We start from the raw sequence: 23,120 nt of genomic DNA on the forward strand, positions 1-23,120 counted from the left end.
ATATTTCCAAATGTACATAACATGATAATCAGGATTAGCACAACTTTATAATAAACTACTTTCCTATCTGACATATAGCCTTCACAGAGACTAACAGATCCCTTGATTAAGACTAATTTTTGTTCCTAAAATGATTTAGGTGGGCTCTCTAAGGCAATAATATAACTGCTGCTAACTAGACAGTTTATTCGAATATATTTCCTCATCATCGCTGTCTGTGATTGCTACTTGTCAGGCTGTTTCTCTCTGCAGGATTCCATGTTTGACTGCTCTGTATTGTTGCTTGTCTGGGGTTAGGCCCTGGGATTCTGGAAAGCGCCTTGAAACAATTTTGATTGTATAAGACGCTATATAAATAAGCATAATAAGCATGTGTCATTCTGCTGCCAGCAGATTTCTCAGGCCAGACATGCCAAGTTATCATACCTTTTCTCTCACACAATATCATCTCCATCTAAACATGTTTGAAAGCAAGATTGAAAGTGCATAGAATCACATGAGCATACACACACACAAAGAGTGTGTCCAAAAGTGACGTCAGTAACGTCAACAGCAAAGCTCCGTAGGTTGATGACCTGCGAAGGGACAGCGTTTTCACGTTTTGTAAATAGCAACCTGTAAAAAGGAATTGGAATTATTTTTTTCCCCCTGCATAACTCACTGTAACCATGGTAACCCAGTATGACACCGTGTCTTTCTACCCAGCCACTGGGAACAATCACAGGTTCTTTTTCCCTTTCTGTCCATGGACAGCTACTGAAATACACGTGAAAGCAGCACAGAAAAGTGTGTTTTTTTTCTCTCATCATCAGTATTTCTTCACAATTTAAAGATCTGAAATGATTTAATACACATTATTTTAATTTGTCGTACACACACAGTGTGGCATATACACCCAAACGATTATGTTCTACATAGATTTAAGCCATTCCCATCCATCAGTCGCACTAATTGATGCACAGTTTCTCTGTCAGTGGTTATCACTGCCATTCAGCATTTATGGTGCATTTGTCTGTGGGCCTGCTGTTTTCCAGATGTTTGTAGCTGTTGGTACATGAAGGATGCCACTTCAGCTTCCTTTGTTTCTACCAAAGCTGGTTGTTGGAGGCGGATTTCGATGTTGGGTGATTCCTCCAGAACCACCGGCAATTTCACAATTTGTAAATTCACGTTTAAAGTCGCATTTAATAAAGGAATCCATTCGGTCTGTTTTGAATCAACAAAATCTCTTACCTCTGTGGCGTTGGTGCATATGCTGGAAGCAAAACAATTGGAAAGTTTGTCATTATGAGACAGTACCTCATTATTAGGAGATATTATCCCATTAATAAAAGATAGCAAGTCATTATTATGAAATAGTATTTCACTTTGAGACGACAAGTCCTTCTTATGAGTAAACAAATCATTATCAGGTAGCCTTTCATTATTATGAGTTAGCAATTCTTTATTATGACATTGTATCTCATTATGACAGGAAGTATCATTATGACTTAGCAAGTCTTTATGAGATAATGTTTCATAATTATATGATAGCACGTCATTATGAGTAGGCAAGTCATTGTCAGATAATATCTCATTATAAGATAGCAAGTCATTATTATGAGTTATCAAATCTTTATTATAGTATGTCATCATTGTGAGTTAGCAATCCTTTATTGTGATTTAGTATCCCATTATTATGAGATAAAAAGTTATTATTATGACTTAGCAAGTCTTTATAAGTTAGTGTCTCAGTATTATAAGATATCAAGTCAATATTGAGCTAGCAAGTCATTGGTATGAGATCTCATTATTATGAGTAAACAAGTCATCAGTATGAGACAGTATCTCATTATTTTGAAAACTATCATCACAGTAACAGAAATGCACTTCCATATTGAGCAGCCTCCCAGCAGGTATTATATTAAACTGAAAGGGCATTTTGAACAGCTTTGTCTGGAAAAAGCTGTTACCAATCTTTGTACATTAAGCACCCAGTTGTCATGGGTCTCCTGAGTTTTCAGCGGGGGAATAGCTCCAACATATCACGCAACACTCGGCCCTTGTGGAGATTATATTTACTCTGTGCTGCCGTAAGCACCTTTCCTGACAGATTATATGAATTAAAGTCTTATCGTGGCCCTTGCCTGGAGCTGTGCGTACCAATGATTTGTAATCAGGGCAATGTTGAGGTGAGTCAGCAGCAACTGGCCTGATTACAGCAGCTGGAGCTCAGCAGGACAACCTATTGCTCATCCGCAGCAATAGAGGAGAGGAAGGATACTCCTTTAGCTTCTCTCTACTTAATTAGAATTAACTTCATGTCTGTAAGGACAAGCATATTTATTATGTAGAAGGAAGGAAAGGAAAATAAGCACACTGACAGAGTTTGGGTCATTGGAATTGAACAATATTTTATATTTTTTTGTAGCAAAATGTCTTTACACAGAAACACTTTTTTTTAAATATACATATATATTTAATTTGCATTTTTGTCCTTTCCTCTGGTGAGAATCGCGACAATGTCAGATCAAGTTAACACTGAAGTTGTTTTCTTAGTTAGCAGCGAAAAAAATGGGAGTTACATGAAGCCACAGGCAGAGGGGAGACCAGAGTCGCACAATGAAGAAATTTAGAATGCGTTGATAAATATTGGGATCAAGAGTTTAACAATATCACAGACCTTCATTGAAACAAGTCTTTGACTTAATTGCTTCTATCAGTAAAGAAATGTCTCACTTTGAGCTACTTCCTGTGAATCAACAACGTTAGATTGTCTAAAGAACTCCCAAGTCTCCTCTCAAACTACACATCAACGAGTCAACGATAATGTTTTCCATAACGTATTAAAGACTCCATTGCAGTTATCAGTTGTTTCTTGCTGGGTAATCGGATCTGGAACTAGTCCTTAGTGCCTTGCGTCATGTAAAAACCCATTTTAGTAAGCCAACTAACAATGGCCAAGTTTGCACACAACAGTAAAGCACCTCGCTTCACAAGAAAATATATGTACTACTGCACGAACCACACCCCTCCCCCATTTTCTCACCTTGCTGTACAAAAAAAAAATCCAAATATACAGAATAATACAGCCAGGGCTTTTCTTTCATCTTCTTTTTTTTTTTTTTTTTTAAAGAAAATACCAACCCACATCATGAAATGCAGCGTAAACCCAAAAGTATTGATAAAGGCATCACAATGTGTTGGGAAAGTTGGAGGCATCTATCTGAGCAGCCACGAGTTGATGTTACTGCAATGTACAAACAAATATGAACTGCAATGAGAAACTATGAACATTTCTCCGATGAGTCTATTCATTCATGCAACGTGGGCATTGAAATATACTTTTAAAGTGTTTAGCCCGTCAGCCCTTTTGGTGTGATCTGTTGCCAACGCGCTCAAGCCAAAAAAGGTTTGTACTCATTTGATTGGTTTGTGTTTCCTAAATACAGCTGAATAAAATATCCCGCAGTGGCCAATTGATATCAAAGATTACTCATGTCTATCGGCTTGAATATGCGCTGATAGCATCTGAAACTGTAGCCTGGGGCAAATGCTTTGTTAACCTTAATGGGTATTAAGCCTGTAGGGACCTTCAGCTAACTGATGGGGAGAGAATCAGGGTTTGCAATCAAAACATCTACAGCACGAATTTGACCTGAAGTAAAACCTATTGGCTGAAAGCTAAATAACTGTTTCAATCTTTTGCAACACAGCGTCTTGGGATCTATCTGGCGCAAGTGGGCTTTGTTTGTGTACATCCTTTTGATTTCCTACATGCCATAAGAACTCGCCAACGATATTCAACCTGAGGTAGAACTTTGGACGTGTTGTTTCTGTGTCATCCTCTAGAGCATGGGCCATAGTCATATATAAAAAAATCAATTTGCATTTACTATGCAATGATTTGGTATACCTAAAGGGGCTGCATGTGTGCTTTCTTTTAGCTTATGGACAATACAAACCTCATTGAAAAAGCTATGCATGTGCCTGTTAATGAATCACCTCAAATAATAAATAGTAAAAATGCTTTTTTTTTTTAAAGGTGAACATAAAAATGTATATGGTTTCAATGTTCTTTGAATGTCTCTGGTCATTTGTGCTGTCAGAGTAGTCCCATGTTGTTTTGACAGAGACGTTTTGATGCATTTATAGTTAACTCCAGTCATGGAAACTTCTCTCCACAGTCCTCATGAAGAAGTTTTCGTAAATGAACTTTTTTCTTCTTGCTGTTTGCTCCAGTTTTATCAAAGGACGATGTGCACAATGTGGTTAGGAAAATATTCCATCTGTACAATCCAACACGCCGTGTTAGCATACCTACAGTATACTGTCAGAAGCTGTCAGATATTTGAGATCAGGGCTGGGAGAGTATTGATTTGGCTGTCCAATCACTGTTCAGATAATACTCATGATACACACAGGTAAGCTCCTGCTGGAGACTCCCTGTCCCTTCAATTACTGTTCAGGTCGAGCGGCACCAGTCACACTGTGCTTTCCATCACCCACTCAGAAGGCTCACAAGTGGGTTTCTCGTCCTCGCTTTCATCGTATTGCAGCAACATACCATTTACAGACAAGCTGCGCTTAGTCCAGATGTTACTAATCCTTCGTGGGTAGTTGATGCGACATTGTGCAACCCCGACGTGGCCCATGTCAAAAGAGTGGCTCCTCTTGGGCTTACCCTCCTGGGGAAGCCCCAGGAGACGTCCAAGCATGGTGGTAGACTCAGACCTCCCAAGCAAAGGTTCTTTATCTGATGGTGGAACCATAGCCACTGTCATCATGGTATTAGAAGTTGTGGAAGGGACTAAAGCCCCATGGTGGTCCTTTGCCGCCGCTCTCATCTCCAATGAAGTGAAGGCCCCTAAAAGGTGGTCTAGATTTGTTTTAGCGCCATGCCTCCTGAACTTCCTGCTGGGCAACGTACTGCATTCGCTGCCCTGCATGCTGTAGCGGTCGCCGGTTCCCCTTCCGGTATGACTGTCCAATGAATTAGAAGAGGAAGAGGATGAAGACAGACTACTCTGGAGGGATCCACACTTGAACTCCACCATTTCTTCACGCATGACCACCACGGTAGACTTGACTTGTGGCGGTGCACCATTAAACCTATTCAACCCTCCGTTGGTCTGTGAGTAAGTGTTGCTCACGTTTGGTAACTTGGTAATCTGGATTCCACTGGTCACCTTATACCTCACCATAAGGATGACGATAAACACAAGGAGTATAGCAACAATGATGCCACCAATTACCAAGATCATGGTACCACCCAGGAAGCCACTGTGGAGAGACTGACACTGTGGGTAGTCCTCACTGGTGACAAACTGGACGCAACCGACAATATTGGTGGCAGTGAGAGTGGTGGCAGTGTCCTCCCAGATGGCCAATACACACAGGTCATACTGCATCCCGGGAACCAGATTTGTCACCACAAATGCCCTGTTAGTCATTGGAATCATCCTGAAAAAGACCAAGACATAGACAAAAATCAGTGCTTAAATTGCAGACAAGGGGTTTGAAGGCAGAAATTTTATATAACGCAGTACTGCCTGAGTCTTTCATGCCAAAGAAAATCCAAAATTAAGAATGCTAAATGGCTATTTGAGAAAGATGACAGTCCATTATAGCCCATTTGCTATGAATGAAGTGAGAGTAATGAGATAAATATTCATTGACCAGGTTGCGATTTTTTTGGGGGGGGCCTGATTTCTTGCTCATTCTTTTCATTTCAAGTCTTTATTCTAGATGTTTACACATGGCTGATCAGCTGGGCTTGCAAGAACTTGAATGGCAAACAATAAGTTCTTCAATTGTGGCTTCCAATGAGTGAAAAGCTAGCACTTTATGAGAAGTAGTCAGTCAAACATGTCATTTCTTCAGCTTGCTACATGAGTTTCATTTCCAATTTCAATTTTCGCGAAAGTAAAATCCTACTTGGAGGGATTTCCTTGGTGCCACTATTATTATGGACATTTTGGATCAAATTTTAATGTTTTGATTTAAATTCTGCCAGCTGAGATCTACTGACTGACCTGAGAGTAGATCAGAGTATCAATATAAACAGATCTTTTTACGTTTTAATATTCAATTTGCAGGCATCGCCACCTTCGTAGAAACTGAATATCACCTAGCAGATCATGTACTGTTCTGCAACTAAAATTCTAATATTATTCTCCTAAATCTAATGTAAATAACAATAATAATCACGCACTGTAGGTGGAAATGAACACGTGGGTATTAATGCATTTGTCGGTACTTTATTGAGCTAATCCAGCACTGCTTTGATCCATGTGAAACTCCTTCACCACAGACCCAGACACCATGGGGCTGGACTCCATTATTCCTATTTTAATTGCCTTTTTGGTGAGCTAGGAAGAAGCTGCCTTGCCACACATGTATTTGAGAGAAGTCATGCAAATTGTCCCCTCCCCCATGTGCCTCTGATTGATTTTTAATCGTGCAGTGGCTTGAGTGCAGGCAGCGCCCTGGGAAACTGTGTCAGCCAACTAAAGGAGCACAGTAGGTGTGCATATGTGCGTAATGAAGTCATATCAATATTAATTTAGACACAGTAGTTGGGCTCTTTCTTCTCACTATCTTTTCCCTCCAGATCCTAGTTTTTCCTTAATTCCTTTTTTATTCTCTCATTCTCTCTCTTCTTTGACTGACAATTGCTCGCTGCAGTTTTAAGGTAAAGAGTCATCCTGCGTTGTCATTCATGTGAAGTACACATGCTGAAAACTCATATTGTCCAATTTTGTCTGACACGACCCACCGGCACAGTGTGAGCAAGCATGAAGATGAGATAAACACTACCGGTATTATTGAATTCAGTCATCCTACTTTGAATTCAAAGGGTGTGACTGCTAATCTCACATTCCAAGCTAATAACTGTTTTATTACTTTATCTCCAGTTGTCAGTTATATTTCATTAAATGGCTCTTGCCATTTTGGAAAATGCAAGATGTGATTTATGTGTGATCACAGCATAAACTGAGACAAGAAGACATGGGAGGGTTTTAAAAAATTATTTACTCGTTTTGAATTCCATAGACAATGCTTTAGAAGTTAGTTGATTATTGCTGTTTGCCAAATATGTAGTTATCTACATTCTTCTTTTTCAGGTAGGTCTTGTGTGTGCACACAGCCTTCTAAGGACACCCAAAGTCCAGCTTAGCTTTTATGTGTACTAACTGTAATTCCTAATGGAAATAGTGTGCTTTAGGGTTTTTTGTAGTGGATTTGGGTGAATGCCAGTAGCCTGTCCTGAATATAGATTTATTGCCATGCTAATGTTGATGTTGACTAAATGTTATGGATCCCTCATCTGTGGATCGCCTTTCTTCTTTTAATAAATAAATAAATTCGATTTGATTTTAATATGAGTACTGCTCATCAGCAGGGGAGCGGAATCTTCAGTGTGACGTGCAACTTGAAGCCACTGGGCTTGGTGTGAGTAAACCCCCACATGCCCAGAGAAATCATACCGGCACAATGATGGGAAAGCACAAGTTTGCTATAAATACCTAAATATATGATAAGTATATATGTAAGTCAGTGGACGCACATTTTGTGCAAGGTCAGGTAGCGTTCATCACTATTTAATAAGACAATGTAAACAAGAATGTTATTTTTGGCTTAAAATTTCGTTTTAAAGACCAAACAGATGTGGTCCTGTTGGGATGGCTACGGATGCAGCTATTCTTTAGCTGTATCATAGCATCTGATAACAGACTTGGCTGTGGTGTAGTCATTGCCACTGTTCATCAAATTGATTCCGTTTAAAACAGCCATGCTGTTCTCTGTGATTTTAGCTCATTATCTTGGATGAATGGCATTATTTTCAATGTCTCACTCGAAATAGGAAATCGATTTCACAGAGCCCAAAGATCTTCAGCTGCACTTTGTGGAGTGGAGCAGCTTATGGAGAACTATAAGCCTTTTCTTCCTTGGTTGGTAATTAATAGCTCAGGGCAAGGATTTCACTTTTGGTTCCTCTTTTAGGAATGAGCCTGAATGAGGTTGTTTATTCTTTTGGTGGATCTCTCAGAAATAGCAAAATTAATTCATTCACTATTCAGAATACAGACACACTGAAGATGTGTCTAACTTTATGAAAGAAAGGGTCATTATGTAGATGAACGCAGACAAAAATAATTTCTGCAAAGTTAAGATCTAGTTACCTGTAAATCAGGACCTCGTCCTCAGAACAGTTGTACTGAAGCTGATACATTTTGACCTTTGGGGTTGATTTGCTGGCAGTCCACTTTACCAGAGCAGAGACAGCCGTTATTTCTGATACAGACACAACCTTTTCTGGCACAGGTTTGGCCTCTCCTTTGTTGATCTTTGTGGAGCTAGTTATGTCTGACAGTCCCGACTTGGACTGTGTGGTGCGGTTTGTGTTATTGCTCAGATGCGGCAGTTGAATGATGGACAGTTCAATGGAAGCTGTAGATTCCCCTGCAGCATTGGCAGCTATACAAGTAAAGATGCCATAATCCTTAGAAGTTGTTATTGTAATATCCAGCGTGCCATTTTCATACACAGTTGCTCTCGATGAGTTGCTGATCAAACGGTCATCAGGAGTCACCCAATGGACGGTTGGCATTGGATCACCTACTGCTTTGCAGCGAAGGCTGGCTGTTTGTCCCTCCAGCACCAGCAACTTGTGTGTATGCTGAGTTATTAGAGGGGGCTCACAGACAAACTCCTCCTCACGGACAGACCAAAAGTAGCGGCCCTTTAGACTTGCCGGAGAGGCGCACGTTTCCATGTCATCCTCCCGATCCAGCCGTCGAAGCCAAAGCACTTCACAATTGCAATGTAATGGGTTTCCACCAAAGCTAAGAGAGAGGAGAGGAGCATAGGGGGTGCTCATCACTATGCTGCTCTGGGATCGTGCAAAGATAGGGTCTGGAGGGAGCTTCTGAAGCCGGTTTGAAGTCAGATCCAAACGGGCCAGTTTTTCCAAATCCGTAAATGTCCCCTCCGGAATGAAGGCGATGAGATTATGATCCAGACTCATCTGATGAAGGTTGACCATCTTGCGAATGGCATCCCAAGGCACACTGCGTAAGTTGTTATATGACAAATCCAGATCCTCCAGAGTCAGCATTAAGTCATCAAATGTCGATTTAGAAATCCGATTCAACTGGTTGTTATTGAGAATCAGGTGCTGCAGGTTGACAAGTCCCCGGAGGTCATCTGATCCCAATTCGGTCAGCCGGTTACTGTCCAGATGCAGGGACCTCAGAGTCTCCAGGTCGATGAAAGAAAAAGGCTGGATGGTGCTGATGGTGTTACGAGACAATGTGAGATCTACCAGGCTTGTCATGTTGGCAAAGTCCTGATTAGATATCTTGAGAATGAAGTTGCCTCCTAGGCGGAGCTCCACAGTTCGCCTGTCAATGTCTGACGGTACAAACAACAGGCCTTTGGAAGGGCAAAGAGTCCCCAGAGACTCTGACAGGTTCTGGCAGACACAGTATTTGGGACACGCGTGGACCATTGCGACTGCGGTTCCCAAAAGCAGGAGACTGATGACCACTTTGTCCATGTTGGTTCGTACAAAGGGCCCCTGCAAACACATATGTCACAGAGCAGGTTAAGTGTGATGACGGGAGTTTCCTATTTCACATTATACTGTATTTCTCTACACTACACAAAAATTATTTTAGTATTCCCTGCTTAAGCTTACAAAAAAATGCAGTTCCTATATGGTTATCATGGTTTATCACTCCTTGCGCAGATTAAATAAACACTATTTCAAAATCGAATCTGCGTCTCTTTTGAAATGCATATGGGTGAATATGATATGCATACGTGAGAGAAGTGACAGGATGATCCCCAAAAGATTCGAGAGATTCACTTTTTTATAATGCAGATGCCTAAGCTGTCATTAAAAATACACATTGGAAATATAGACATACATCCAAACACACATCTGAAAAGCAGTGAGAGAACAAAAGAGTGGGTCCAAATAGCAGAATGCTCATTGTTCTTAATGTAAAATGTGCATGATTCGTCATCCATCTTGTATTCTCCTCTGTGTTTTCGCATCCTGTCGTCGTTTCTTCAGTTGTATACCTCCACTGTTTTGGAAAATTAAAATGCGGTGGCAGTAATATTCCACAAGCCGCAGGTGCCAGAACGGACTAATGAAATCAGCATTCATCTGTGAATGTGTTCACACCTGGCTGACTCCTCTGAATGGATGACCACACTTGCTTTCATCGAGTGAGCTTTGGCTCTTACTCCTCTAGACATTTGTGACGCCAATTCTTAATAAAATGGAAAGCAGATTCTCTCTTTCCCCCCTCTCTCTCTTTCAGCGATGGAAGAGGTTCTTTTAGACTCTATGATTTCCTGGAGATGGTTGATATGCTACAGTGTTTATTGTAACATTCATCATCACTCTCGAGTGTCTGAGATGCTGTCTCAGCATGAGGACTCTCTATCGTCAACTATGCCATAAGGGGGCTTCATTTGTAGACTCAATTTCTCAATGGTGCATAATTGGAAGAGGGAATATCATAAATAACCACTCTCATTTTTGAGGCAAGTTTGCAATTAAATCAAGAAGGGGCACTCCTTCCCCACGTGAAATGTGAAAGAAATGGCAGAGAGTAAAAAACTAATTCACCAAGGCCTTTGCTGCAGTCATTAGCACGATGAAAACAACTGTTTAAGAAAGAGATGATCTATTCACACCCCTGTGAACATAGTCAAAAGAGAATAGTATTTACGCGTAACCTCTTTAAAAGGCTCAATGATATTGCAACGCGGGAGTGCTTTCGGAGCAGGCCTTTCCCCCAGGACGCAGGGACACACAGGGGACATGTACAGGGACATGTACGCTTATTTTAGTGTTTATTTTATTTCTACCCCCAATTATCACTAGCAACTGGGGTTTTTCTGTGACAGTACACGTCAGGAAAGGTCTCCATCTTGTACCTTGCACATTGGGTGTTGAACACATTTTTATTGGTTCTTAATTATATATGTATGTATTCACTTTATAATATATCACTGTGTAGCTCCATTATCGGTATAATAATCCATGATATTAATAAAAACTTAAAACTTAAGTTTTAAACTTTAAAAGTTAAAATCCCAGTATTTTGTTTGGAGTGGTTAGCCCAGGCAGTATCGTCGTACGCTTCTGTCTTTGTGATAACACGACAGAGTTTAGAGCATTAAGTCATATAGAAATTTATCAAAACTGATAATTAATCAGCAAAACTATCTCTGGGTTGCTAAATATCCAACATTGCCAAGCTTAAATACCTGCCCGACGCTACTCAGTATATTAATATCCACAGCACAGATGGTCAGTTTTAAAAATAAGCCATCTGAAACTTTAGCGCAGACAATAAAACTCCATGTGTGCAGCCAAAAACTGGTGAAAGATGTTTGTTTTAGCCAAATAATTGCCGGCTTCTTGCACACCGTTCTGTTCCTCTGAGCAATCCTCACCTCATCTCCATGAGGCTTCATGGTAAGAGCTACCAACCCTGACAGACCGCTTCTCAGGGCTTCCTTTTAATGGGCTGCTTTGACAACACAAAGCCCAGAATCCATTATTTTTCTAAATCTTTTGATCTCACTTTTTCCTTCGAAAATAAACAAAAGTGGGTTGAGTGAGCATCACTAAAGACGGAGAAAATGGGATAGTTTGGAGAGGTGAAAGTCAGGAGATTAGTGGACACAGCTGAAAAGTTCAGTGAACACCCAATCTTTCGTTAAACCGTGCATTATTTGCGGGCGGAACAGGAGAGCCAAAATAAAGTGGAGAAAGGAAGGAGTGACCTTTAGGGAATGGAAGAGTTTCAGACATAGCATCCTTGTCTACACTTCTTTCTGTTTACAGAGTCAAATGTCTCGTGATTGGTGCGCATTACCGTGTGATGAGTGAAAACAAATAAAAAGCTTAACGTGTAAAACTGTTTTTTTTAAAGGTTTCAAGGGAAAATATCACTGCATAATAATTCTTGTGTGAAAACAAATACACAGGATGTTGCTTTCTTTCTTTGCATCTGAATTCTTTGCCTCCTTTGAATTCCTTAAATGAACACAGGACTTCCTGTGCAGATAGCAAATTATTTCATTGCTTCCACCTTTGTGCACTCACAAAAATGTGCTGTTGTTGGCTTTTGCCAATATAAAAGTTCAGCACTTCTTCAGCAGTACTGGGACTTGTGAGCAATTCTATTTAAAAAAAACCCCAAAAAAAGCATCTAGCCACATTGCTCCTGTAACCATGTGAGCTAACTATGTTTGTTAAAGCATCTGATCATGAAGGATTACAGCATAAAAAGCACAATTGCACAAAGCAATTCACACAATATAAGATGAAGCCTCCTTCATCCCAATATTTTTCATTACTACATTTCCCAAAGGCTTGTGTATGAAATTCATCAGACAGTCCGTGTTTATTAATGGAATAATGAATAAGACATTCATTTACTGAAATGGTTTGCACTAAACAATTCCCAGAATGAAAAAAATAACATTCCTTCCTCTTTAGTAATCATCTAAATATTTTTGTTTTACTTACGTACTAAACATAACCCACATAAAGAAAATATCTTGTATACTGTCAGTCAAATTGCTGACATTCAGCAGGGAAAACACTGGAGAAATTGGAGAAAGAGGAAACACTCCTGTTGGAAGGCTTGCTTCATGAATGAAAAAGACTTAAAAGCCTGAAAGAGTGAGATCAACCTATTTAAAAATGCTCCTGGCTGAGGCGGATGAGCAGATCAGCGGGACTTGTGGACAGAACGGCATGGTAACGTTGAAGCACTGCTGTCTGGAAAAACACTCAAAGCAGCCAATAAAAAGATATTAATAGGAGAGAAACAGGAACAGCTGACAAGTGAAGGTATACTTGATGAGCCCTTTAAGCAGGGACAAAGCTAACCCGCAGTGTATTTGTTCTTTCCTGCACGTCACCAACGTGTAATTAAGGGATCTGACTGACTCGTAGTTGTGGTAATGACCATATGCTGTCTTACATCTTTTTACCTTGGCAGGTGCTTTTTTCATGTCTGGAAGGTTTATTTATCACAAGTGGGCAATTAACATAAAGACAAATTACTTGAATTTCTTCTATATTTGTATACCCTATACTGTACAGGTCATTTTCCCTAGTTTACAACATCCAAGAGACAGTAGAGGCGAGAGTGGTCTAAACTCTGGATACTAGATAGGTGAGTATGGCAGCCTGGGAAGAGAAGAGAAAAACTGTACCCAGAGAGAAAGGAAACACCACGCTTGCTTCATTTATGCTAAAGGAGGCTCAGTTTCTTGATATTTGAAGCTACTATCAACATAATTTTGAATATTAAATCACTCCCATGATAATTGTGTAGCTGATCATTAATGGTTGTGTAACGTGACACCAGTTCTCCTCATTATTATGGAAGCGTGAAACCGAAGCATATTTTCATTATCTGATTTAAGTGCCTAGATATCCTGAGAACTTTTGAGAGATTTGACCTGTGACTCTTAATCAGCTGCAGTTCCTCGAATAAACACTTGAGGATGGCTCCAAAAATGAGCCACTTTCTGGGAGCCAGCATCGAATTCAGAACATTACAGGGGTAAATATGTTTGCTACATATCTAATTTTCCTGCTCATTACAACAAAGCTAATTTCTTTGCGACTCAGCTACTTCAATTATATTAAGACTTATACATAATTAATGCTGTGGCCGATCTGAGTGGGAACAAGCTGTGTTGCTTGAGCCAATTTAAGTAATTAAAGTTCACAGCTTTATTGTTTTTCTGAGATGGTCTGTTGAGAGTTTGACATGTCAATATCAAATGGCTTGATATACCACAAGGCTTGTGTATGACAATAACCACTGACCCCAAAGGTTCCTGAAGCTTCACGTGGAGCAAAGCAAAGGGCCCAATGAATGAAGATGAAGAAGGTCAAAAACCACTGGAACAAAAATAGTTGATCTCAGCCAGATACAAACCTGTAACTGGATTTCAAAAAGTCTGCTTCTACAGAAACAATGTGAAATTCTGTAACCCTCTTTAATCATGGAAATGTCTTGCGCAATAGAAAACATCACTTGCTTTTGACCCCCTTGAAGATTTCACTTTATACTTCAGATTACACAAACCAAGACTACGTACAATTGATTCATGCGATGGTGACTGGACCGTGACACTATGACCATGTTTGGACAAGCTGTATTTCTGAAAACTAATTCGTTTTTTTCCTTCTGGGAACATGTAATCGCACTCAGCAACTGCCTCTCCCTCCATTTCCAGAAATCGAGACAATAAACCGTAAAGACCTGGGTACTGTATCGCCTTGTGACTTTGTTTTTGATGCGAGGGTCCTGTTTCTCAGACAGCATTTTGTTTAAGCACAGTCACTTTCACTTTAACGAGCCTACACAGCTTCTGTTTCGGCCCGTCTCGTCCGGATCATCTGGTGAGTTCAACGGCACCATGCTGTGCTTCACAATAAACAGCTATGTTTCACCCCTTTTTTAGTTTTTCATTTATTTATCTGTGGTTGTTTGTCAGGTGGTCTTGAATCTTCAGATTTAACATTTAGATTTAACATTCCGATCAAACATTTAGATTTAAAATTAGTTTTACAATGTTAATTCAGATTCAGCATTTAAACTTTACATTTAGATTTCGCATTCAGATTAAACAATTAAATTTACGTTTAATGTTTAGGTTTTGATTTAAGATTTGAGTTTAGGATTTAGATTTTTTTGCATTTAGATTTAACATTTAATATTTAGATTCAACTTTCATATATTTCCAAGATGGCAAATCTTGTTGTAAATATCCAAAAAAAGTGACTTTAAAAAACACACCACTCTTTACAATATGAAGTAGCAAAATATTGTTGTATTTTTATTGCGTAAGCTGCTTTACATACAGCACACTATACTGTCCTATCAATATGTCTGCGCTGTTATGTTTTTGCTGCTCTTGACGGGCGTTTTGTATGTGCTCCACTCCAATATATGTGATATGTTTGCCACGTTCTACTGTCAAGCAACATTTTAGCCTCATTTTTCTCACTGGAGACACTTGTGATACACAGACACAAATGCGAATGTTATGCAGACGTAAAATCCACACAGTGAATTCATAGATATTATTGGAATTACCATGATGGTGCAGTTGTGACAGCCGTGTAAATAGCTCTCGGTGACAGCCCCCATCCATTTACCTGAGACCCTCCGAGCGCTGTCACGTTGTCAGCTACCTCGGCTGGTTCTAATTTTACAGCACACGCAGATGAAAGGAAGAGATCAGCGCAGTCTCCCGAACCACGTGGACTGAAAACTAGACTTCTTTCTAGTGTTTTCTCTTCCTTCTGTCACACTTTGATGAAACGTGTCATGGGGTGACAGTTCGCTAAACACAAATGTTCTGCACACAATCCACTGATGTCATGTTGCATCTATGCTGGATGTTGTCACTCCAAACGAAGAGGAGCTATCTTTATATTTGAAGCGCCATGGTGCTTTTTCCCCGACAGACTAGCAGCTCCTTTATTTTGAAGTGACAAATCTGCAATCTGGTTTCTTTGGAACATTACCTGGAAATGATTCCACTTAAAAAAATTCATGGGATCTTGGCAGTCTTGAGCATCTTGGTGGAGAATTTGAGATTATCAGAGTGGAAAATGGAAACACGCCCTTCTGGAAGATAACCAAAGCAATTTTTCTGCTCAATCATGTACACTGTAAAAAGTGGGTTAAAAAAAAAAAAAAAACATCAAGTAAATTATGTCATTACAATCAATTGCAGATTTTCTCTTAATTAAACAGTGCAACGAAGCATTTGAAGCACATTTCAATTTATAAAGAAATGGATACGCGGTGCAAAGATTGTGCCTATTGAATCCTCGGAGGATTGAAGAAGTTATCAGGCTCTCAGATTTATTCATGGGTTTGTGGCTCATCCAATATGCACTGTTGTGGTTCTCCCGCTGGCCAGCGGGTTCCACTGAGAAAAATGAGGTCACATACTGTAGTTATTAATGTGGGGAGGAAATCATGAATTTCAGAACGTCAACAGGCTGAACTTCGGCATTACTGTCACTACCCAGCGGAGCTTAGCAAAACATTTAAATACACTTATATAAGTTCCAGGATACCAATGACCCAAACATACGGCTCAAAACCTTCATGTGAGAACATTAACTGCATTGTGGATCCAGGTTTTAAAGGAACTATGTGTTGCATTTGTATTTTGTATTTTTTTTTGGATGCTTCACAGATCCTATGTGATTCTTAAATACATCAGTAATTCAAAGAGCCTTGAGCAGTACCAAAAACCCAAAAAATGATAATATCAGAAAACATACTCCAGTTTAGAACTCAGTGTAGCCTCATTCAGGTATTCAGCTTAGCTATACTTTTAGACATGTTTGTGACTGGAATCACTCTTCCCACAGAGATACTTTTCCTTTGTCTTCATCTTTTATCAAAGTTGTGCTTCATTCTCACAAATGATGTAACTGAACTGAAAGAGGCAAAATCACTGCGTCAAATCAGGCCGACAGCATTCTGTTTAATTTCCCCTCTGAAAACAGAGTCGACTTGCTCATAAATCTACGGGCTCTTTGTCTAACGGTCTGTGGCAGCTCTGTTGTCAGACCCATGATGCACTCGCGTGGGCCTCTGTGCCGAATTAGTAATTGGGCCTGCACTTTTAACAACGGAACTTGACGAAAGCGACACCCCAATCATGCATTGTTTACTGGTGTAAATGGAAATGCTCAAAGAATGTCACTGAGAGACAGGGAAGAGGTTTGTTTTTCAATCTCCCTGGAGGCAACACTGTTCGCAACAGAGCTCAGATATTTGATTCAGAGATTAATGTTGACATGCGTTTGCTTAGTTTGTGAATAAATAACCAAAAATCCCAATCATTTTTTAAAAATATGATTGGGATGTATACTTTAAACTTTGTATATTTTATCAGAGCTTGACCCAATTGGTTCTCGGGTCATCGCAATAGTAGAATTTTACGTATTTTTTTACATATTTGGAAGGATATTTTTTCGCTTATCTCTTATATCATGTGCATTTTTCCCCAGCAGAGTTTATGTACACATTATTGTAACACTACATGATTCAACAGCTTAGAGAGCTCTGTTGGAGCAAAACTGCAAGTTCTCTCTTCCTCTACTCTATTTCCTCTGTCAGCATGGGTATATTTGGAATGTCAGGTGCAATGGATGTGTAATGGGATATAATGGATTGGGATTCAATCACGAAGACTACTCTGGAAGTTTGAATATGAATACGGATGCAGTTCACAAAAGACTGAACGGCACATCCTACGCAGAGCAGTTCAAGCCCACAGTGTGAATTTCCATGACACCAATATACCAGAAAGCACAACATAAACTGTCAAGATAAATCCTGGAATTACACAAATTTAGAACGTCTGTACATAGAAATAGCCTCAACATGGTGCCATATGGGATGGTTCCCCCATATGAGATGGTTCCTGTGCAACTGCTGCAGGTTACACAGCCACAGAATGACAAGATTTTCTCTGAAACTCTTCCTTTTCATTGTTTTTGATTGATGGAAGTGGCTAAAGTGGCTGCGCGAGTGCGCCGTCTTTACATTTTGCTGTGTCCCGCATGGGCGCTTTGCACCAAGATGGCTGCCGTGGAAAAGGCTGTTCGACCAGAGCTGAAGCTCGAAATCCACAAACCAATAAAAATGTCTTTACGAATGGATAGATCATCCTGCCAAATGAAAACAGAGCACGCTTCCAGTGAGCTTTTTTCAGGAGAAAACTGAATTTGTTTTGACATTGTTCATGAAAAAAAAACAACCCAAAAAAACCCCTAGATTTCTGCGTTGAATAATAACGCCGAGCATGACAGACAAGTTCATAAACAAACTTTTCACTTTCCCGACTTCTTGTTCTGATCTTTCGTCTGAAAGCTTATTGTCTTTTCATTTTACTGCTATATTTACACAGTCTGCGCAGACTGCCATGTCAACATCTTAATATCATAATATTTGCCAGGATTGTGTGTGTGCGCGCGCTTGTGCTTGTGCTTCGGAAACAATGCAGCCAGAGGATTTACAGACTGTTTGGTGGCTCATCTCTGACATTTCTGCTGATCATTAAAGACAACTACGTCTCAAACCGGCCGTCATGGCTGGAAAAGGTCAGGCATACTGGGACTGGGCATCCTTGTCTCGCTCTAATTGAATACATGGCTCTGATATCTCCGCACAAACACACAGTCGCGTTTGAACGAGTGATTGAATTCCGCCACAACGTGGGGTTTTGTAAATGCCCCCATGCAGAACAAAGAACAGCAGGACTAAACGGGCTCACCACAGTCGGCTGGTTGCTTTTTTGTGCTGCTCCCCCCACTTTTTATGTGTTTTTAGGTTGAAAGAATCACAATATTTAGCTTGTTGTGATCATATATGTAGGCTCCAGTGCTTGTCATCCATTTAAACTGGGTTGATGAATGAAAAAGTGTATGCAAAAAAGCGAATGATTTATGAAGCAAAATTAGGAAACAATACATCCAGGGTTAATTGCTGCATCGTGGTGATATTACAACCTGCACCAACTGTCTGCTCTCACAGCTTCATTGAAATTCATAATCAAATGTTTCATTGGAGATAAATTGAGACATTCCAGCAGAGTTTGAAGTTCAGTGAAGATGTGGACGGTGGAGATGGTGAATCGGGCATTTACAAAAGCGGCGTTTTTATATCAACGGGGATGTCAGCTAATGAAACCATCTGGAGTTAGTCATGCATTGCGGGAATATTTGACTAGATACCCTGCTGGAGCTTAATTAATAAGACGTGTGTTAAAAATCAGCTGCGCTCATCGGTAATTTTGACATCTTTTTACTGAATTTCTCGCTGTGTTCACACGTATGCGGGATTTTTTTTTTCCAAAATAGTCAGAAATTCTTGGAAATGTATAGAGACGTTGACAGAAAAAGAGACATACTTTGCCTGAGAATGAAAACGCACTCATGATATACTGCTGTGTTTGTGAAGTTCCTGCCTTCGCAACCCACAGAGGTAAACACAGATGCAGCCAAAACAGCTGTTTTCATGTTTAGGCGGCAATCTGTGCCATTCCCACACAACATGAGTCCACACACCCATTCGAATTAACCACTTTGGTCGAGAGTAGAAACATGTTGCATATAATGCAAATGAGGAATTTGTAGAGCTTCATTGGAATACTGTGTGAAGCAGCATGGTGAAGGTAGCTTTTATCGCAGCGGTTTTTATCTGTACTGGATAAAACCCAGAGAACTATGCTGGTTTAAAAGGGAGGGCATAGTCTGGCTCAGCCCAACGTGGAGCGCACTGCAGTAATCAAGGCGAGATGTAATGAAAGCATGAATTCAAACCTCAAAGTGATGCTGAGACACTAATGACTGAACCTTGGCCAGTTGTCTCAGGTGGAAGAAGCTGCATTAAACCACTGAGTCAATCTGAGGATCCAGTTTAAGATCAATGTCCAGTGTTACACCCAGATTTGTTGGCAGGAGCGCTGATCAAGTGCTGATAGTAACAAAAAGAGCCTTCCAGAGGTAAAACAGAACCAGGACTAGTAGATCAGGAAGATCAGGAATCCATGTCTGACAAACCCCCTTTGTCAGTATTTCATATTTAATGGGCTTCACATCATGTTGAACCTTTTGGCTTAAGTCTAAATCTTTCAGATAACAGAGGGAGTGTAAGTGTTCATAATTAATGCCAAGCTTTACCTTCAGCATTTAAGAATTGGAAGGGAAATTTGATTGGACGAATCAAGTCAAACAGGAAAGCAGTTCACAACTCACAGCTCACTATAAAAGCTCCAAGGCAAGAATCAATCTGCTGATGGACAAAAGCAGCTGTAAATCAATGAGAAACAGACTATATATATACTGTATATATATATATGTGTGTGTGTATAGTGCACAACTCTAAACTCAAACAGGAGGCAGGAAGTTGGAGGAAGAAATAAAATGAATAAAAATGTAAACTCACTGGAGTGTCTGAATTCATTTCTAAAATAATTTTTGTAGGTACCTCAGTCATATCTGCAGTTTTACTTTATTTAATTTAATCCTCCATCTGTTTTTCAGCTTTACTGCCCTCAGTCTGGGCGACGCTGTTAGCTAGTAGCAGTGGTGGTTATGGCTGATTTTTTTTGCCTGGTCTGAGAACTGATGGCACAACAATTTAGCATTTTTACTTATTAAACTTTTCCTGTATTGTGAGGAATGGGGGTTAGAAGATGTTGATTATCCCAATTTCATTCCAGAACCAGTGAAATCCTCAAAGTGTGAATTGAGTTTTGTTCAGGCATGTTGCCTTTCACCAGACATCTGTATCTGTTTTGTAGTTAGAATCCTATATAATACATTCCTTCAGAACACAGAGTTATATTAGAAACAGAGACAAAAATTTGGGTATATATGACATAATGCCGACATTTTGCTACTATAAAATCTAGAGCTCCTCCTTGCAGGTCAACCTGCGGCCTGTGATTCATCCGCATGTCCACATGAGGCTGGTCGCAAAGCACTATTCAGTGTGCCTGACTCATTCCCGGAAGACACGTTTGCAATTAATGGTGGATTGAAAATAGTCTGCTTTTTTTGCTTTAATTTCTGCTAATCTGCTTAAGTGAAACCCAGAGCCAGAGATCAATCTAAGGGGAAACAAAGCAGCTGTTTTCATTAATCAGGGGCATGCTATCGAACATTAGTGTAGCTGTGAGGTGTTGACACAGACGTTGATTGTAGTCATCCACAGAGATCAGGAACTCGCTCTATCCAAAATATCAATCTGGAGTTCAGGATTCAGATGCACCTGCAACCGCAAGGTGAACAGCATGTGTGACTGGGTTTCTGAAATGGAGTCCTAGACTCTTAAAAAAATAATTTCAGATTACATCTTGCACGGCTGAGGTACAATAATATCACCCATCAGCACCACTCAGGTATGATCAAATGTGTGGATCTCACTGACAATCAGCAGTGTACCTCCATCAAAAAGGTCTCTGTTCATACAAAATCCTATTTTGATATAGCGGATTCATCTAATTATCTGTAATTTAAAATAAAAAACCCTCATTTCGCCATCAGGTCCTGTAGTTATAGTGGAGATGGTTCAAAATAAAAACCTGCTGCTTCATACAGCCGATTCTGATCAATACATTTTATTGTATTTCACCAATTAAAAACATTTAAAAACATTAAAACATAAAAGTGAATGGGTTTAGAAAAATAAAAACTCTCAACAGGACACATATTTTCATTTATATTCTCTTCATGGTCATATTGCTATGTATTTTTGTATCAAAATCATGAAGCTATCACATTATAAAAAGGAATTTTGATATTTTAGCACTTAATGGGAGGTGACAGATGGCTGAAAGTTTTACGCTAAACTTTCCCATCGACACAGAAAGTGTGACTGGGTGAATGGGATACATACGTTATGTGAATGTTGATAAAGAATAAAAGAGACTTTATGCAACGGGGCACTTACTAGAAGTCCAAAATGCCATTTCCTTAAATGTAGCTGACAGTGAAAAGATTCTTTCAGGCTGTAAATCTATTCTATGGGGCTACTTTTGGAAGGTCCTTCAAGAAAAAATAAAATAAAACAACTTGCCAGTGGTTGCCCGGCAAAAAAAAAAAAAAAAAATCAGCTCAGAAGGAATAGCACAGCTCATTCGCTCTCTTATCAGACGCTGCCAGATGCCAGCCCACAACACTATCCCACACACAGCCCGAAGGTGCATCGCAACATAAAGCCATCACATTGGGATGGAGATGCATTGGTGGGAAGAAGGAGGAAAAAAGAGACATAGTGAGGGAACACAGGAGGAAAAGTGGATCACAGTGCGGGGGAGGGTTGATTGCAGAAGAGGGGGCCGGGAGAACCCAGCTGTAGAACGGCCTCTTTTCCTTCACCCCGCAAATCTTGACAGGCTAAACGCAGTACAAGCAGTTCCAAAAGAGATCAGACAGGAAGTTATTGCATCTGATACTGAGACATGAGAAAATCTGGATGCTTCTTTGGCAACTTTGTGAAAGGGCAAAGACGCCGCTGACGTCAACATCAAGCCGCATCCGCCCCTTTCACGTTATAGTGAAACGTGCGGACACGCCACGGCCGCAACAACAGCTGCCGCGCACAAAATGCATGCAGAAGCCTGCAGGCAGACGTTTAACGTAGGTGGAAGTGCTTTGCATTTGCAATGCAGAAAAGCCAGGCAGTGCTGACTGATCAGGCCATCTGTGGTAAGATTTTGACAGGCTGCTGAGAGTGTGCTGCTTGACAGACTCAAAATTCAATTTTCTTCCACTTTCTCTGGTGCTCTGCTTAAAGACAATTTGTGGCGACATTAAGATGCGTGCACACTTGACGGATTCACCAGCGTACACATGACGGCTGACAGCTGCTCTCTGCTCCGACTTGTTCTGCGGGCTGCCAGTAAAAGCTGATTACTAGCTGCAGCCATCCACAACAACTACCACAGGGAGCTAGCTGATGGTTTTGAATCTAGAATTTGAGTTTAACAGAAATGGGCATGCAAATAGGTGATATAAATACAGCCAGCAGTGTGAAACAAAGAGCTTAATGTGGGAGGTTAATGGTATATTGTTTTATACGACATCATCCCAGTGATGAATCTAAAATATTGTGAGGGGGAAAAAGGGTGCTATTATTGACTAAAATGATGCTGTTTGTTTAAAAACTGGACCTTTAAACTGAAAAGTAGAACTCAGGCAGGAGCAGCGTGTCCAGTATCATATGGTGGTATATCCATTCATAAACATGGAATGTTTTGCTCGACTAATGCAGATCCGATAAGACATAATTCAGACAAGCTTTTTCTCAGTGTGACCTTGCTACTCAGCACAACTAACCAGCAGGGGCTGAGTAGTGGCAGGACAGGATCGATAGGCAGGAAGCATCAGACACAACAGATGTTTTGTGTCTCTCTGAAGGTGAAGGCGTGTTCAGCTTTTCTTTTAAGTCATGAAGGGACCACATTTCCAAGTCAATGGAAAGATGAACAAAAGCAAACTAAGAGAAGTTTGTGGCAGGATGTGTGGAGATGAAGGCACCCTGGTG

General features: G+C 40.2%; 1 protein-coding gene across 4 annotated transcripts in view; it reads right to left on the minus strand.

The window, feature by feature from the left end:
* Nucleotides 1-2,373: 2,373 nt before the first annotated feature.
* Nucleotides 2,374-23,120, minus strand: part of LOC130540248 (leucine-rich repeat and fibronectin type-III domain-containing protein 2) — an 87,730-nt gene continuing 66,983 nt past the window's right edge. For all 4 annotated transcript variants that reach the window (XM_057059261.1, XM_057059260.1, XM_057059259.1 and 1 more), the window contains 2 exons: nucleotides 8,166-9,562; nucleotides 2,374-5,442 (listed from right to left, as the gene is read on the minus strand). In XM_057059261.1, the coding sequence (XP_056915241.1) occupies nucleotides 4,464-5,442; nucleotides 8,166-9,541 (2,355 nt within the window). In that variant the 5' untranslated portion in view covers nucleotides 9,542-9,562 and the 3' untranslated portion in view covers nucleotides 2,374-4,463. The remainder of the gene's footprint in view (nucleotides 5,443-8,165; nucleotides 9,563-23,120) is intronic.

This window comes from Takifugu flavidus, chromosome 16 (genome assembly GCF_003711565.1).
Source record: "Takifugu flavidus isolate HTHZ2018 chromosome 16, ASM371156v2, whole genome shotgun sequence".
Taxonomy (NCBI): domain Eukaryota; kingdom Metazoa; phylum Chordata; class Actinopteri; order Tetraodontiformes; family Tetraodontidae; genus Takifugu; species Takifugu flavidus.